The 17065-nt window shown below is 39.8% G+C and overlaps 1 protein-coding gene across 1 annotated transcript in view; it reads right to left on the bottom strand.

Annotated features, from left to right (window-relative positions):
• The window catches only part of LOC141903249 (sphingosine kinase 1-like), a 99349-nt gene that overhangs the window by 42361 nt on the left and 39923 nt on the right, over window positions 1-17065 (bottom strand). Inside the window, exon 6 of the mRNA XM_074791335.1 lies at window positions 644-864. Coding sequence (XP_074647436.1) covers window positions 644-864 — 221 coding nt within the window. The remainder of the gene's footprint in view (window positions 1-643; window positions 865-17065) is intronic.

The raw sequence follows: 17065 nt of genomic DNA, 5'->3' as shown, positions 1-17065 counted from the left end.
AAGAATATCTTTTGTATTCTTGGGGATAACAAGTTATGAAATCTTGCAGTAAGCTAAAAATTTGAAATATATAGCGGTGTATGAATAAATCCTAATATATTTTTCTATTACACACTTACGGGATTCGAACCTATTAGCACATACAAATAGATACTGGGGCTTTCAAAGTTTACTTTTCGGCCCTGAAATTACTAAAATTTTCTGGATTGTTTGTTCAGTGTTTTTGAGTGTTTGTTCAATTCAATAAGTATCTGATCATTCAATAAAACTTCTGCATGATAGAGAATAACAATTTTACTCGTTTTTTTAGTCGTGACCTTGACCATGACCTTAACACTGGTTAAATGGTCAAGATAGCTTAGTTAGTCCCCTACTAAGTTTCTAAAGACAACTTCTTTCTCTTACCAATAGTTCTGGAGTTCTGTATTGTCAAAGGGGGTACCTATTACGGGCATTTTACACCAAAAAGTGCTGGCGCTCCAGGGGTATAGATAATGAAACCGGCTGGTGCTCAAAGGGTAAGGAAGCTGATATAATTCAATACACCTAGAAAAGCAATTGAGTGGCATTTCTGAAAAATCCCCTGAATCAAGAAATTCTATAGAACAATTAAAGCATTTTTGTATTATATGGTTATACTTACTAATGATTTTGGCAAGAGCTGTCAATTTAAATCGTGCGGCACCAATACCGCGATACTTCTCACTATCAATGTCAATATCTGCTACAAAACCCCAGCAGGTTGATAGGAATGAGTATAACTTCTGTTGACTATTTTCTACATGCACAAGGTCAGCAGGCATGATGTCTTGTTTTAAAAGAACAAACGTAGAATGCAGGACAATATTTTCCAAGTACGGCTCACTGAAATAAGATTTTGAGATAATTTACAAGAAAGGTAATGTCTCATCTTAATATTTCATTGCCTATTTTTAGAACCTTGTAGACCTGAATAAATGAAAGGCATCATCATATCTTTAAAAGCACAAGAGCTGTGAAGACAACTTTCTACAATTTTTTGTCAGGACAAAGCTGGCAGATGTTGCAATATCCACTTGAACCATGAAAACCAACTAGGGAAACTAGATGACCAAAGGTCTTCTCAAGGTCTCAAATAAAGGTTTTCAAAATAATTGTGAAAAATTATGTAACTACTATTTTAACTTAGCTGATTTCGATGTCACTGATCTATCATTTTTATGAAATTATACCAGTTGCAAAGATACAACATTCGCTCAACTGTAATTTTCAACAAACACATACAGTAGACGTACCACTCTCAGCGTTTGTTGAAAATTACAGTTTCAAGTCGTGCCAATCACAGCGCCATACTCAACTGCAACTAAAATTGAGTGATATATGGCATAATAAGAGTGACAATGATAGTCAAAGACTTTTCATGAACATTATGCATCACTTTCAAAGACGTTTTATTATAACACGTAATTAGACTGATAATAATTCAAATGAAAATCAATGATTAAGACTTATTCAAACCACTTATTTCATTCGAACACTTAGAAAATGGGGATATTCATAACCAGCATGGCAATATGAACATCTTTATACTGACACCAGACCGTGTGCAGTTTGAGGCACACAGAAGTAATCTGCGGGCGTACGCTTGCTTTGTGTACATTGACATGGCGAGATACCGACTTTTGCTACGCAATACATCTGCAGTGAAGAAATAGATGCATGCCAACATGCATGCCCTTAGGGATAATTCCTTTCTAACTGTAAAAAACAAAGACTCAAGGATATTGTTTGTCAACCTTTCAAATTAAGACATTCCCACTCTCCTTCCCAACAAACACTCTGATGGAATTTAAGGCCCCTCAGGACTATGGTTTTACAAGGATGTCAGGATGATGGGTCTAAGTGAAAAACTGAAAATGAGTATTCGCGAAGTATTACCTCAACAAACCACAAATGTAATGTGATACTGTAAATGTAAGACGTTAGCATCACAGTTACTATGACCCACATATGTAGAACTCTCATCATGACGGTCTCACTTTTTTACCATCGCAAATTACAGGCGAATTACTGTGTCAATTCAATTCAATTCCAGAGGTCCTGGCTTAGGCCTATGCAATAGGAGTCAATTAAGATTCGACTTTTTGAAAAACCAGCACAGATGCCTTTTCAAATCACACCTTATTCAAAAATTCAGTGCTTCTCAGTTTGATGTCCCTGTTTTCATCGCGCAGTCTTTTTCAGTTGTTTCATGTTTTATGTGAACAAAGTGACAATTTGAAGTTACTATGAAAATGAGGAGAGCCGGCCCTATTTTTTCATACTTCTATTTTTGATCCATTTTACGAGCATTGGAATGACATCATAGATGTCAAACCAATGCTAATAAAAGGAACAGCCTAGCAATAAATTTGCAAATCGGCCTCCTTTCTAGAAAAGGCTTAAACATGCAGAGAGCTGCCTGTATTCGTCTTTATGACTCTAAACACGCAGTTCTTTAGTGGGACTGGCATGTCTGTATCCCACCCTTGCTTTTTGGCGGCCTCTTAAGACGTTACCAGACATAAATGAGAACCATAAAAACGTTTCAGAAGCCACTATGAATGAAAGATGTTAAACAGTCACACAAACGTCATCGAAACATGTACACTGTAGTTTACACTCAGCAGTTAGAATATTATGAGCATATTCCCGATGACTTTATTTGATTATTGATTAGAATACGTACTTTAATCATTCTAATGTGAAACTTTATATCTCTTCATTAAATATTTTGAAGACTAGATTTTTAGACCTATTTATCAATGCGCAAAAAGTAGTTATCCGCCTCCCCCAGGTAAACAGACAAACCATGGTACGGAACGAAATTTATACAATAATATGAAATGGCTGCATTTATAAAATGTCAATAGTTCATATTGAACTATATAAAATAAAAAGGCAATTTGATTTAAAATTTGTATCAATAGAGTGAAAGTTTTAACTTAGGTCTACACCGTTCCGGAAGTAATTTTTCGTTCCAATTCGATTTTAGATAACCTTGCACTGCATGTATTCATGCCGAAATTCCTTGCTGTTCAGCGACACTAGTGCACGTGGATGTCGTGGTGTAGTGAGACTGAGAGAGCAGGTAAATATACAATAAGTTTGTATTATGGTTTTATACATTTAACGTTCAGCAGGTGTACAACATCACGTATAGGCCTACCCAGTAAAATATGCATTTGACGATTATAATAAGTACTAGGGCCTACTTAAAAGCATGTGTATATCGGCTTGACAGATCGAGTAGGAGGCGAAAGTCCTGGATCAGGGTTTTCATATGATCAAAACCGGCCATAGTGCCGTTTTTTCCCACTTCATAAGTAATGAGCTTGATAAATCTAATAATTAGGGTTTTCTGTTACTTCACAGAAAACCCTTTTGAGATTCGCGTGTTTCTTATTATTATTATTTTATGTCAAACTATTTTCACTAAAAAGCACTTAGGCTTTGTTACCTTGCCACTGTTGCCAATATACTCCGTATGATTTCCTTCAGCTCACTACGATCTTCAAATACTCCGTGCCTATTATCATGAATCAACGTTACAAAAGCACTGTCGGGCCGTAAACATCAAAAATTGGGCCCTATTCAATGAGGCGACATGTTTTTCGTCATCCCGAAAAATCCAACGGAGGCTGCTCGTCACTTCGATTATCAATTGAAGTGTAAATAAACAAATTTGTAAGATATCGCGTTCAGCCGCAGTCTTCAAACAGTAAATGTTAACGATTAGCAATTTTCTTCATCAGTACACTTAACCCACCGACAGGATATAATTTACTACTCAAAATATTATAAGCACTGTCGAGCTATAAAGATGGATGAATCAACTTGTGTCTTGACATCATCGTTCCCCGGGTCCACTGCGGGTTCTCCTCGCCCATGAGAATCAAAGCAAGTACAAATAAATTTATTACTCACAGTGATTTGGCCGCGGGTTTCAAACAGTTAGTTTCTTTATCGGATATTTACTACGATAAATCATTAGAGTACCAAGACGTATAGGCCTAAACTAAACACGCCGAACTGATGCAGCGGAGAAAAGCTGTTGTGGTGATGAGGTATCAATAAATGGATTTATAACTACCAGTGATTCGGCCGCGGATTTCAAACATTTGGCCGCGGATTTCAAACCTTTATCAATATTCTATTTTTCCTACAGAACATACCGATCTTTACCGAATCCACGGGATATTATTTATTTCGGAAACTTAACGTGACGCCATCACCAGCTCATTAGCATATCAAAATACAGTAGGTGGCGCCACGTGATGGGCCAGAAAAAGCTGTTTTCCAGCATTACGCGAGCATATGCTAGGTAAACTATCGCTGATAGATGAAAATACTAACAAATCTATGCCACTTCATGATTTATTTCTGAATGCAAATTCCTTACTGAATATTTAATACATAATATTTAGAGATAAACCGATTATTAACGAAATTACTGACCAAAACGTTGCATGGAGAGCAGGTGTGACAGACAGTAGACGCTGGTTAGTAGATCGCTGAACCCTGTAGGCTTATAGTAGTCACCCGGTGTGCCGATAGAGGGGAGTGTTATTAGTGTTGAATGTATTGTACTACGCGGATGTAAATATGCAGCTAGCAAAGCATCGAATCTGCGTTCACACTACTGAAAATATGCGGCAGCTCATTTTTGGCACGTTTGCATTCCGCGCTTAATAAGCTGCATATTTACGGAATTGAATAAGCCGCTAATAGGCCTTGAATAATTTCCTAGTGTAAACGCTTAGCACCATACTGAAATCCTAGTGTGAACAGTATATTATCAGTATGCTTTCCCACACTGTTTGTTTTGGTATAAATTACTTGCTTTCTCATTCATCAAGAGACGCTTTCCCATTCATAGATTTATATCACATTAATATTGCTAATGACGATTTTATTATGATATGATTAATGCTTCCCTGTATTGTTACAGTGTTATTACAAGATTTACCTAAGTCCCCTCCGGAAGCAGGAGTTTAAAGCTGAAAATTTTACAGCGGCTTCCCTCTGGAAAAACCTCTGCAAGAGGAGTGCCATATTTTACATCATCAGTTGTGGTAAATAAAATTTGTCTCCATAAATATATGAAACCCATGTCATGAGCTACTGTCGTAATACTTCTTTCTATTGCTCGCAACATTTAACCACATTGTACCATGATTGGTGTGATTTGACGGACCATTCTGTTATTATGTACACAATCCCAATTTTTAGCCCACTCGGGACTTTTCATCCGTCATCCGTCCTTCCTACACGAATCCAGTTATTTTGGGAAGTTTTTAAGACGATTCAATGTAATGTCTTGATATTTGGCCCTGTCAGAATCAAGATGACCGACTGGCAGCCATTGTTGTTCTCCAAAATCAGCACTTTTTACATATTTTCGAAGTTTTCGAGGGAAATTTTGAAGACGCTTTGATCAATTACCTTGATCTTTCGTTTATAATTGAATCTACCAAGGGCCCATCAGCATGAGAAAAATTGGGTCGATCTGACTCAAGATGGCTGTCCTATGACCTTTTTAGTGCCCAAAAATGTCAGACTGGCCATAATTATAGGTCCTGTAGCTTCCTACTGGTTTGCCATTTCTCATTGCAATTGCTGATGGGTATTCTTTGGAAAGGGATTTTTTATACCTGAGGCAGGTATTTTTGATCAGCCAATTATGAAGCTATTGGCGGCCATCCGGGTGTCATCAGTAGACATTCGTTGGTGGGAAAAAGTTTTTCGACATTATATTGATACCTAAGCATATTTTGTTGTTGCCGGGCTGTTTATTCGGCAGTATAATTGATAGCCTCCGTTCGGTGCTGCCACCTTCATGGTCTGTTTATAGTTTGAAGTTTTGGCGGGAACAGTGTTTGTTGGCGGTCGCCTTCCAGGTAACCACTTTGTGAAATATATGTTGATGTGATTTACACTGTTCCCGCAGGTAAGAAAGCTTTGTATGATTCTGACTTAATTATTTTTCATGTGTAATATTTATTGGTTAGTTTGTTGGCGGTCGCCTTCCAGGCAACCACTCTGTGAAATATATGTTGATGTGATTTACACTGTTCCCGCAGGTCTTTCGTTGTTGTTTAATGTTGGTTGGTGGAGTGGACCTCCGGACAGATGAGGCATATACAGGATTTACAAGAAAGCCCCGTCACATTTGGCACCCTCGTTGGGTTTGGGATGGTCATCACTACACCAGAAGATACGTGGATCTACAATTTGCGTTTGGAAAGCGCGGGAACGTCTAGTGCGGTGAAATCGCGATACGCAGAACAGTGTCGAAATTTTGTCGAATCTAAATTGGGTACGCTGGTTGAGATATATGTATAGTGTTCAATTGTGATCTGAAGTTCTGGAATTCAGTGCAGTTTGAAATTGGAAAATATTGTTTCTATCGCTGCGGTTGGATCGTCAAACAACGGATCGGAGCTCGAGTCGTCGTTGATATTGACACGGTTACAATAGGATCGCTCAGTCGTATTCAGATCGTTGCACGGTGTATTTTGTCGTGTTTCTTGTGCCCTGTTAAGCTGATATTTGCGAATTTAATTCAGCCGGCATGAAATAAAATAATCCTTTTCCGACTCTTTTGTCAGCTTGCTGGAGCAGTGCGCATTCGTTGTGACAGGTGAAAACTCTTAAATTCTGCTTATTAATATAAGTTTTGCTTTATTCAGTTGATTTCCAATTCTACGCTGGGTTTCAGTGTGATTTCAATTTATTTTGCGTTTTGTTCGCTTGGTTGTGGAAATTGCAAAGCGGTGGCTGAATGCTTATTCTTGTGCTAGATAGCTAGGAAATGGAGCGTTAATTGCTCGTTTATTCGTCTATTTATTATTCATTTATTTATCATTATTCTTTTTATTATTTCGCTTTTGATTATTCTTCAGTAAATCGGTTCTTTTTCTTCTTTCTCTGTTTCTGTTTTTTTTTGTTGCTTATTTGTTGTTATTGAGTGTTGTGATCGTTCGCATTGATTTTTGCACGTGCATCTTGTGATCAAAGACAAGTTTCTATTTTGCTTTTCTTTTGTATGCATGTAAACTGAGGAATCAGTTATTCAGTGGATGAATATTATGTTGAATTGCTCTGGGTACTAGACACAGGTAGTTTTGGTTGTATGTTACGTACCTGTATTATTTACGTGGTGTTGTTGCTTATGCAGTACTTGAAAATGGCATTTCACGCGAAGGTAGTTATTATTTCGGGGATAGGGTCTCATTATACGGCCAATGATATAAGAGTAGCCTTCCAGAGTTTCCCCGTGGTAGCTGTACACGGCTCAGCGGTAGAGGGGTTTTATGTGCTTTTTCCTTCCGGATGCGTGGCGAGCCAAGCGATGGCATTTTTCAATTCGCAAGCGCAAAGTACCAACCTTGAGCAGGGGGGAGCTATGTGTGCGGCTTTTGCAAAAAGAGAACAAGAAAAGTTTCTTTTTCGTGTCTTTAATGGGGTAGAAGATGGGGAACTACGTCAGGTGACGGTTGAGGAAAATGAAAATAAACCTGATTTTTAAAATGACGTGACTTTTAACACGGTTTATAAAGCTTTTGGATAATTGGACAAAGACGACCAGCAGCGTCTAGTTTATGAGCTGATTAGCAGGGGAAAGTCCTCCCAACCTTGTAACCTTCGAAGTTCTACTCCAGTTAAGCAGCCGCTTCCCGGTTTGTCTTTTAATTTACAGCCACAACGGGTCGAGAAAACTTTCGCCATTCAAGCGCCCAGGTTAGGTACTTTTTCTGGCGAGAGTGTCTCCAAAGGAGACCGTACCTTTAGGCAGTGGAAGCTTGAGGTTCAAGCGCTGCTACGAGACGAAAGTTATGGTCAGGATTCAATTCTTCAAGCCATGCGCAGATTCCTCAGAGGGGATGCTGTGGCTGTTCTGTTTAATTGTGGTCTTTTCGTTAGAGGAAGGCTTAGCCCAGTTTTATATGATGTCGCAGAAGGCGGATGAGTCAGTGGCTCAGTGGTCTTGTAGGCTTGAGGATGTAGCTTCTCGTGTCCGTGGTCTGCCAGGAGCAGGCGCTGTCGGTTCCGAGACACTACGTGGTCAGTTTTGGCGTGGTCTCCGTAATGAGATGGTGCGCATGGGAACACTTTCATTCTTTCCAACGCTTTCTCTTTCATTCCAACGCGACCTATTACGAGATCGTAACAGAGGCTAGTAAGATTGAAGGGGAAACGGAACGGAGAGATTTCAAGTCTGTGGTGCCTCCAAAAAAACCCGAAGTCCCTGTGCAGCCAGTAGCTGATTTTCTTGAGGTAACGACCGCGGGTGCTGCGGTCTTGCCATATTCCGGTTATGTCGTTGCTCGGTTGCAAGCAGCTGATTTGGAAATGGAAATCCCTATGCTTGTTGTTGATAGTACCGACTACCATGAGAAGGTACCTGCTTTGATTGGCACCAATGTGCTGGACCGGGTCAAGGATTTTTCGACCTTGTCGCCGGCCTGGGCTGCAGCGGACGCTATATGTTGTAACAACATTTCCGAATCGGTTAAATTGACTAAGGCAATCTCTGTGCCAGCCGGGGCTGAAATTACCATACATGGGTTGGCTCGGATTAAAGGGCCGGAAGGGTTATATATGATCACTTCCGAAGGTAGTCAGATTCCCAGCAGCCTGTATGTAGTACCTACAGCGCAGGAAGCCTGTTCCGTGGTATGCAATCGCAAGGTAGTACGGGTGCGAAACCCATCCCGCCGTGATGTGTCGATTCAGGCCAGAGTGATTATTGCTTGTGCCGTACCTGTCGATTTCGTGGCGGGGCGCAGGTTTGTATCGGAGGAGATTAGTCCTTCGGGCATCGGTGATGCTACGCCGGATCTTGATACTCCTACTCCTCCTCCTCCTCCTTCGGAAGTCTCTAACGATAATGTTGCTCCTCAAAAACCTTGGCACGCATCTTTGTCGCGCGAGGATTTTATAAAACTGTTCCAAATGGATGGCGTAATACCTGAGGCTAAATCGAAACTCGAAGATCTGCTGTGGATGTGGCGATCTATTTTCGCAATGAGTGATCTCGACATGGGACATACGAGTTTAATATAACACAGGATTAACATGTCTGATCCTACTCCTGTTCATCAGAGGTATCGGAAGATTCCTCCAGCGATGGTTAATGAAGTCAGGGAACATCTGCGCATGATGTTGGAAGCAGGTGTGATACGCCCGTCCAACAGTGCGTTTGCGTCTCCTATAGTTCTTGTTCGGAAGAAAACTGGAGAACTTAGGTTCTGTATAGACTACCGTGAGTTGAACAAGAGAACCATTCCTGACAGGTATAGCCTCCCTAGGATTGACGAGCAGCTGGGTGCACTAGCTGGTTCCACTTACTTTTCATGCCTTGACCTCAAGAGCGGTTAACGGCAAGTAAGCATGGCACCAGAGCATCGTGAATGTACAGCTTTTACTGTTGGTCCGGGGTTCGGATTTTTTGAATACAATGTAATGCCTTTTGGGTTAACGGGAGCACCAACCACGTTCCAACGTCTAATGGAGAATTGTTTAGGCGAATTAAATCTCCAGGAATGTCTTGTTTATATTGACGATATAATTGTTTTTAGTGACACCATTGATGAGCATATCGTGCGTCTGTCTGACGTGTTTAGGAAGCTTCAACAGGCCGGGCTCAAGTTAAAGCCCTCAAAGTGTACTTTTTTTCGCGAAAAAATTTTGTACCTGGGACACATCGTGTCAGTGGCTGGTATTGAATCCGACCCCAAGAAAACTCAGGCTATCCGAGACTGGGTTGTTCCCTCGACTGTTGCGGAACTCCGTAGCTTCTTAGGATTTGCCTTGTATTATCGTCGCTTCGTGAAGGGTTTTTCAACTATTGCAAAACCTCTAAATGATCTTTTGAAGGGGTTGCCTAAATGTCTAAAGCTTTTGACCAACTAAAGTCAGTACTTTCTGAGCCTCCGGTTTTGGCTTACGCTGATTATAAACTTCCGTTTGAGCTTCATACGGACGCTTCTCTTAACGGGCTTGGTGCGTGTTTGTACCAACGCCAGGACGGAAATCTGAGACCGATCGCTTTCGCTAGTCGCTGTTTAAAAGATGCCGAGCGAAAGTATCCTATACATAAACTTGAATTCCTCGCTCTCAAGTGGGCTGTCAGTGAGGTGTTCTATGATTATTTGTACGGCAACGAGTGCGTCGCTAAGACCGACAGTAACCCATTAACATATGTTCTTTCTTTGGCGAAATTGGACGCTATGAGTCAGAGGTGGCTCCATGCTCTGTCCATTTGCAATTTGTCGCTTGAGTATTTGTCCGGAAAGTGCAACATTGATGCGGACGCATTGAGTCGACAAGTTCACGTTTCACCATTAGCGGTGGATGCTCTGTGTCATTCAGCGGTAGCTACACCAGTGCACTTTGTTGATGACAAACTTGATCAACCCGTGAACGGCCTGGGTTTTCCTTGGCGTGATCTCATGGCGGCTCAAGAAGCTGAACCGGATATCCATTGTATTGTCAAGCAGATCAAGTCAGTTGGTCGTTACGTGCCGTTTTCTCGGTTGGATCGGAAATGGCAGAAATATAACTACGCTATGAGCGATGGTTTATTATGTCGTCGAGTTGTCGAGGACGAATCCGAAATTTTAAAAGTTGTTTCACTGTCTGCTGAGATCTCTTTTGTTTGCAAGATGTTGCATGATGACCTAGGTCATCAGGGTCGCGATAAAACGCTGGGTATGATTCGTGAGAGATTTTTCTGGCCGGGGATGTTTTCAGATATTGACCGATACATTAGAAGTTGTTCGCGTTGTGTTATCCATAAAGCTCCTACTCCTTTACAACAGGCAACTTTAGTTCCTATCACCACGTCTGAGCCTTTGGAGGTGGTGTGTCTTGATTTCTTAACTTTAGACAAATGCACAGGTGGTTTTGAGAATGTTTTAGTTATCACTGACCATTTCACTAAGTATGCTTTAGCTGTTGCGACACGGAACCAGACTACACGAACAACGGCCCGTGTTCTATTTGATTCTTTCATTTCAAAGTTTGGAATCCCTAAGAGGATTTACTCTGATCAAGGTGCGAACTTTGAAAGCGGTCTCATAAAGGAATTATGTTCGATTTTCGGCATCGAGAAATCGCGCACTACGCGGTGCTTGTGAGCGCTTTAATTCAACTTTAATCAACGTTTGGGTCTTTTGGAACCTGCAAAGAAAATTGCATGGAAAGATCATTTGTCTTCGGTTCTGTTTATGTACAATTGTACGCCTCACGAGTCCACTGGTTTTTTCGCCTTATCGCTTAATGTTTGGCAGGAGTCCGATTCTGCCTGTAGACGATTAAGCAAGCCTTCTCGGCAGTATACAGCTACTCTTCAGGAGGAGTTTAATTCTTTATGGGCTCAGGCCAAAGTAAAGTCAGCGGAGTCAGCCGAGAATTCAAAGAAAAACTATAATTCCAGGGTTCGTGGTGTTTCGCTCTCTGTGGGTGACTTCGTTTTGGTGAATCGTGTAGGCATTAAGGGACGCAATAAACTCGGGGACAAGTGGGAAGAAAATCCATATGTGATTGTATCCCAGCCTAATACGGATATACCCGTCTACGTGGTTAGAGACACTGTGTCTGGTAAGACGAGGATGCTTCATCGCAACTTGCTGTTGTTCCTTTCAGTTACTCTGCGTCCAAATCGTAGCTCTGAGGTTGTTGAAGTTGGAAAACATGGTCCCGGGATAAGGAGAGACAAGACTAGTTTTGTTGAGCCTGCGGAGTCGGTCAGCACGAGTTGTGATGGGACCGATGAGTTTATCTTGTTCGATCGGGGAGCTTCTAAGGGGACTTTTCCTCTTAATGAGGAATTGTCTGGTATCCCTCGTTCATTAACAGTGGACGCCCCCGACGACGAATCTACTTTATCTGTAGTCGCATCGGACGTGAGTCCGGAAAGTCATTCTGTTGTTGAATCGCCCCCCCCGTTGAGAGCGTTTCTCCTGATGAGACTAGGCCCAACGTCAGTCCGCTAGGTGTTGATGCGTCTCTTGTTGCGGACGTGCCTTTTGATGAGATTAGGCTACCTTTTGATGAGATTAGGCTAGAGGTCGATCCATCTAATGAGGTGCAATCACCAGATATTTCCGTGCGTCCAGCCCTTGCCGATCGTCCTACAAGAGTAAGACGTATGCCTGAACGGTTTGCTGACTATCAGGTTGGCGCTTTAACGGTAGGTCCTTCATGGCAACAGAAGCTGGATACTTTGTTATTGGCAAGCAAGGATGCTTGGATAAGCGGAAATCCGACTCTGTTGGCAGCGGTCTTGAAACTATGTGAATAAGTATTTTGTATGTCATGTCCGGGTTATTGAAACATGTATATCCATTATTTTGTGTTGTGCGTTTTAATTCATTTTGGGTTTTTTTCTTTTCTCTTCATTTAGCCTATGTGATGTCTATAAGATGAAGTCGTGAAATACAACAAATTCTTTGAAGCTACATCGCTTCTTATGTGTTTATTTATCTCGATCTGGGGACAGATTTTCTTTGGAAGGGTGGTATATATGCCGGGTCTTTCAATATATATATTAATTTATGTGTGTGATGGAAGTTACACGTCTGTATGTCAAACTTGGTGTAAAAGATTGAAGTGAAATTCTTAGATTAGTATTATAAATGACTGTGGGAGTGGTTTGGATTTTGTTTATGTAAATTCTATTAAGTCACTATCAATTAAGAGCTTGTAGTTCTTGGTCGGTAATCTGTGCTTTGTTCTGAATGATTTTTCGCTGCGTTCCGTCCGACCGTCTGGAAGGTAGGGATTTTTTTTAAAAATGTTAGATTGCTGAAACGACATCCTGTTTATGTCACTTATTTCGGGGACGAAAATTCTTGACGTTAAGGGAGGGTGTTATTCGGCGGTATAATTGATAGCCTCCGTTCGGTGCTGCCACCTTCATGGTCTGTATATAGTTTGAAGTTTTGGCGGGAACAGTGTTAGTTTGTTGGCGGTCGCCTTCCAGGCAACCACTCTGTGAAATATATGTTGATGTGATTTACACTGTTCCCGCAGGTAAGAAAGCTTTGGATGATTCTGACTTAATTATTTATCATGTGTAATATTTATTGGTTAGTTTGTTGGCGGTCGCCTTCCAGGCAACCACTCTGTGAAATATATGTTGATGTGATTTACACTGTTCCCGCTGGTCTTTCGTTGTTGTTTAATGTTGGTCGATGGAGTGGACCTCCGGACGGACGAGGCATATAGAGGATTTACAAGAAAGCCCCGTCACATTGTTACCACAATGAATTAGAAAGTTTTAGCTTATAACATGTTCTATGATATTGGTGAGTTTCAAGGTCATTGGTTTTTGTATGTGGCCACCAGGGGGCATTGAATAATACAATATCTTAGTATTTCTATATCATATTTGTACCTATGCATATTTTGTTACCACAATCAATTGCAAAGTTGTAGCTCATGACATGTTCTATGATTGTTGTGGGTTTCAAGGTCATTGGGTTTTGCATATGGTCACCAGGGGGCGTTGAATAGTAGAATAACTTAGTATTTCCATATTAAATTGGTAAGGAGGCATATTTTATTATCACAATCAATTACTAAATCGTAGCTGCCGACATGTTCTATGATTGTGGTAAGTTTCAAGGTCATTGGTTTTGTATATAGTCACCACGGTGCATTGAATATTGAAATTGTTAGATTGTTGAACATTTGAAACCACTTCCCCAGTGGGCATGGCGTCCCTGGACCCCTAGTTATGCATAAAAAGTATCGATCTAGTAAAAATACATTACATTGACATTTCTTTGTGATTTTGTGATTTTCAATCACTGGTCTAATATGGCATAAGCCTCTGACATATTACCACATTAGTCTACCTCATGCATAGGTAGACCCCAAAAGGTAGATACTGATTTGATTTCAAGCAGCAATATCAAACATGACAGTCACGTTTCAACCAATATATGAACTAGGGGTCCAGGGACACCATGCCCACTTGGGAAGTGGTTTCAAATGCTCAACAATCTAACAATTTCAATAACGCCCCCTAGTGACCATATACAAAAACCAATTACCTTGACACCCACCAAAATCATAGAACATGTCAGCAGCTACAATGAAATACAACTTTGCAATTGATCATGGTAACAAAATATGCCTAGGTACCAATCTAATAAGAAAATACTAAGTTATTCTACTATTCAACGCCCCCTGGTGACCATATACAATAACCTTTGTCCTTAAAACTCACCAAAATGTGGAAGATGTCATGAGCTTCAACTTTGCAATTGATAGTGGTAACAAAATATGCATAGATATAAATATAATATAGAAATACTTAGTTACTGTATTATTCAATGCCCCCTGGTGGCCATAAACAAAAACCAATGACCTTGAAACTCATCAAAATCATAGAACACGTTATAAGCTACACTTTTCTAATTCATTGTGGCAACAAAATATGCTTAGGTATCAATATAATGTTGAAAAACTTTTTCCCACCTACGAATGAGTACTGATGACACCAAGATGGCCGCCAATTGCGTCATAATTGGCTGATCAAAAATACCTGTCTCAGGAATAAAACATCCTTTTCCAAAGAATACCCATCACAAATTGCAATGAGAAACGGCAAACCAGTAGGAAGCTACAGGACATAGAATTCTGGCCAAAATCGACATTTTTGGGCACTAAAAAGGTCATAGGACAGCCATCTTGAGTCAGATCGACCCAATTTTTATGCTGATGGGCCCTTGGTAGATTCATATATAAACGAAAGATCAAGGTAACTGATAAAGCGTCTTCAAAATTTCCCCTGAAAACTTCGAAAATGTGTAGAAAGTGCTGATTTTGGCAAACAACAATGGCTGCCAGTCGGCCATCTTGAATCTGACAGGGCCAGTTTTTGGGCTGAAGATGTGTCTAGGGTAGATACATGTATAAACCAAATATCAAGACATCACCTTAAAGCGTCTTCAAAACTTCCCTAAATAACTGGATTCCGTTTACGGACGGACGAACGGACGGACAAATGAACGGACGAGCTGTAGCCTTTGGGGAAGCTGACCAGAAGGCTATCATCTTATTAATTGAGAAAACCTATACAATTAAAGACGTTTCCTACCACAAACCGAACCCAAGATACAACAAGGATGACGTCGAGTTAGATTTCCAACTCAACACCATGTATGAGGAAATGGATCACCCACTGCTAATGGACATAGCAACCACTAACATCAAAACTGTTACATCCGCAGAGGTAAGCAGTTAATGTAGCTGCTAAAATATTTAAATTCGATGACACTGATGTTGCACCTCACAAAAATATGACATTTCGTAATATATATATAGTATATAGTATATATATATATATATATATATATATATATATATATATATATATATATATATATATATATATATATATATATATATATAGTAGATTACACCGACCACACTATGAAACTAGTAAGGTATCTGGGAAGGTTTCGCAAAAAATTCCAATGCTGAAGAGGGCGACATAATAAATGTTTCATTTGCAAAGCTAGCAGAATTTCGTTAAGGAAATAAAATTCATTCCAACCAACACCAGTTCCATTATAACGTTCAACCCTGTATTATCACCGACGAAGGAAACGGCTTTATCTAATGTGTCCATTGACAACAAACAAATTGATGAATTTAATGACATTAAAAAAGATTGTACTTTAACAACCTACAACACAGATTGCCTAATTTCAACTACAGCAAATACAGCTACTTATATAGGGTGCAGTAAATGTCGAACCAAGCTCAATATTATAGGGAATCCGATGTCATGTCGTAAATGTGGCCTTCAATCAAAAAGCAAAATTTATTTCGCACTGTCAGTTAAATTGCTGGAAAATAATGCCTTCAGTAACAATATGCAAGAACTATGGGTTAAAGTATCTGGCAATCAAATTGAAAAGATCCTTAACACTGCACCTGAACAATTTAGTGTGCTGTCACAGGAGCAGCAGTCCGTCAAACTAACTGCTTTGCATGGTCAACTAGTTAACATCCAAATATACAAAGAGATTTGTACATACACGAATTATCGTTTTTTGGCTATATCTGTCATCAATCAATTATTATCACCAGTCCTAGTCATGTTAGTATGTAGCCTTGATTGATGTCAGAGGCACCTGATTCAGATATTCTAAATCTTTTACACAAAGCATTTTTCATAATGCAAATGTATTGAACATCCCTACATGCTCATTTTCACGCACTTCTGGATAATTCATTGATACATATCATATGACTTAGAGCTAAATACGGAAGTACAGACGCTCCATTAAAACTACAGTTCTTCATCTGTTCTTTTCAAAGTACGGATTTGTTTTATCTCCCTGTATGAAAATACAGCTATAGTATATCATTACATCTGTGAATGGTTATGAACTTTCAAAAACAGGAGTACAGGTTTTTTACTTTCACTGCTTGTTTTTGGTTTTAGTTTGGGAAAAAGAACAAGTTCCGCCTCGCCGGGCAGGCTGGATCAATTTTTTTCCGACGTATCAATAACATTTACATGTATGACAAATATTATATGTCACCACTTGTGCTGAAATGTAATTTAGAATTCAATACTGTCTTAATTTTAAAATATGCTTGTTTCTGGGCTTATTTTCTCAAAGATCCACATGAGCTAAAACTTTTCACTGGTAATTCCTATTGAGGTTTATGTTTGATGCTCTATCCAACCACCCCAGTTACAACTGCACATCAGTGAATACCTCTTAAAAGTAGATGAATAAAAGCCACAGCAAAATCTTCCCGGAGAAGGCGAAAAATGGTTGTCCAACTTATTCAAACTTTATTGAAAACATTCCAAAAATATTGCAATAAAAAATCTCTTAATGAAAAATAAACAATACATAAAGTCCTGATTATAACACATTATTTGTCATTACAAACAGTTATCAATGTAACGATATAAAATATTTCAGCAATTTTACTTAAGGACCTGTTTTAAAATTTAAAAAAATCAACAAGACTGACTTTGCTATTAGGACTTAAAGGTTACTTGTTA

The sequence above is a fragment of the Tubulanus polymorphus genome, chromosome 4 (genome assembly GCF_964204645.1).
Source record: "Tubulanus polymorphus chromosome 4, tnTubPoly1.2, whole genome shotgun sequence".
Classification (NCBI taxonomy): Eukaryota; Metazoa; Nemertea; class Palaeonemertea; order Tubulaniformes; family Tubulanidae; genus Tubulanus; species Tubulanus polymorphus.
Note: the sequence above shows the minus strand (reverse complement) of the source record. Positions and strands in the feature narration are given on the sequence as shown.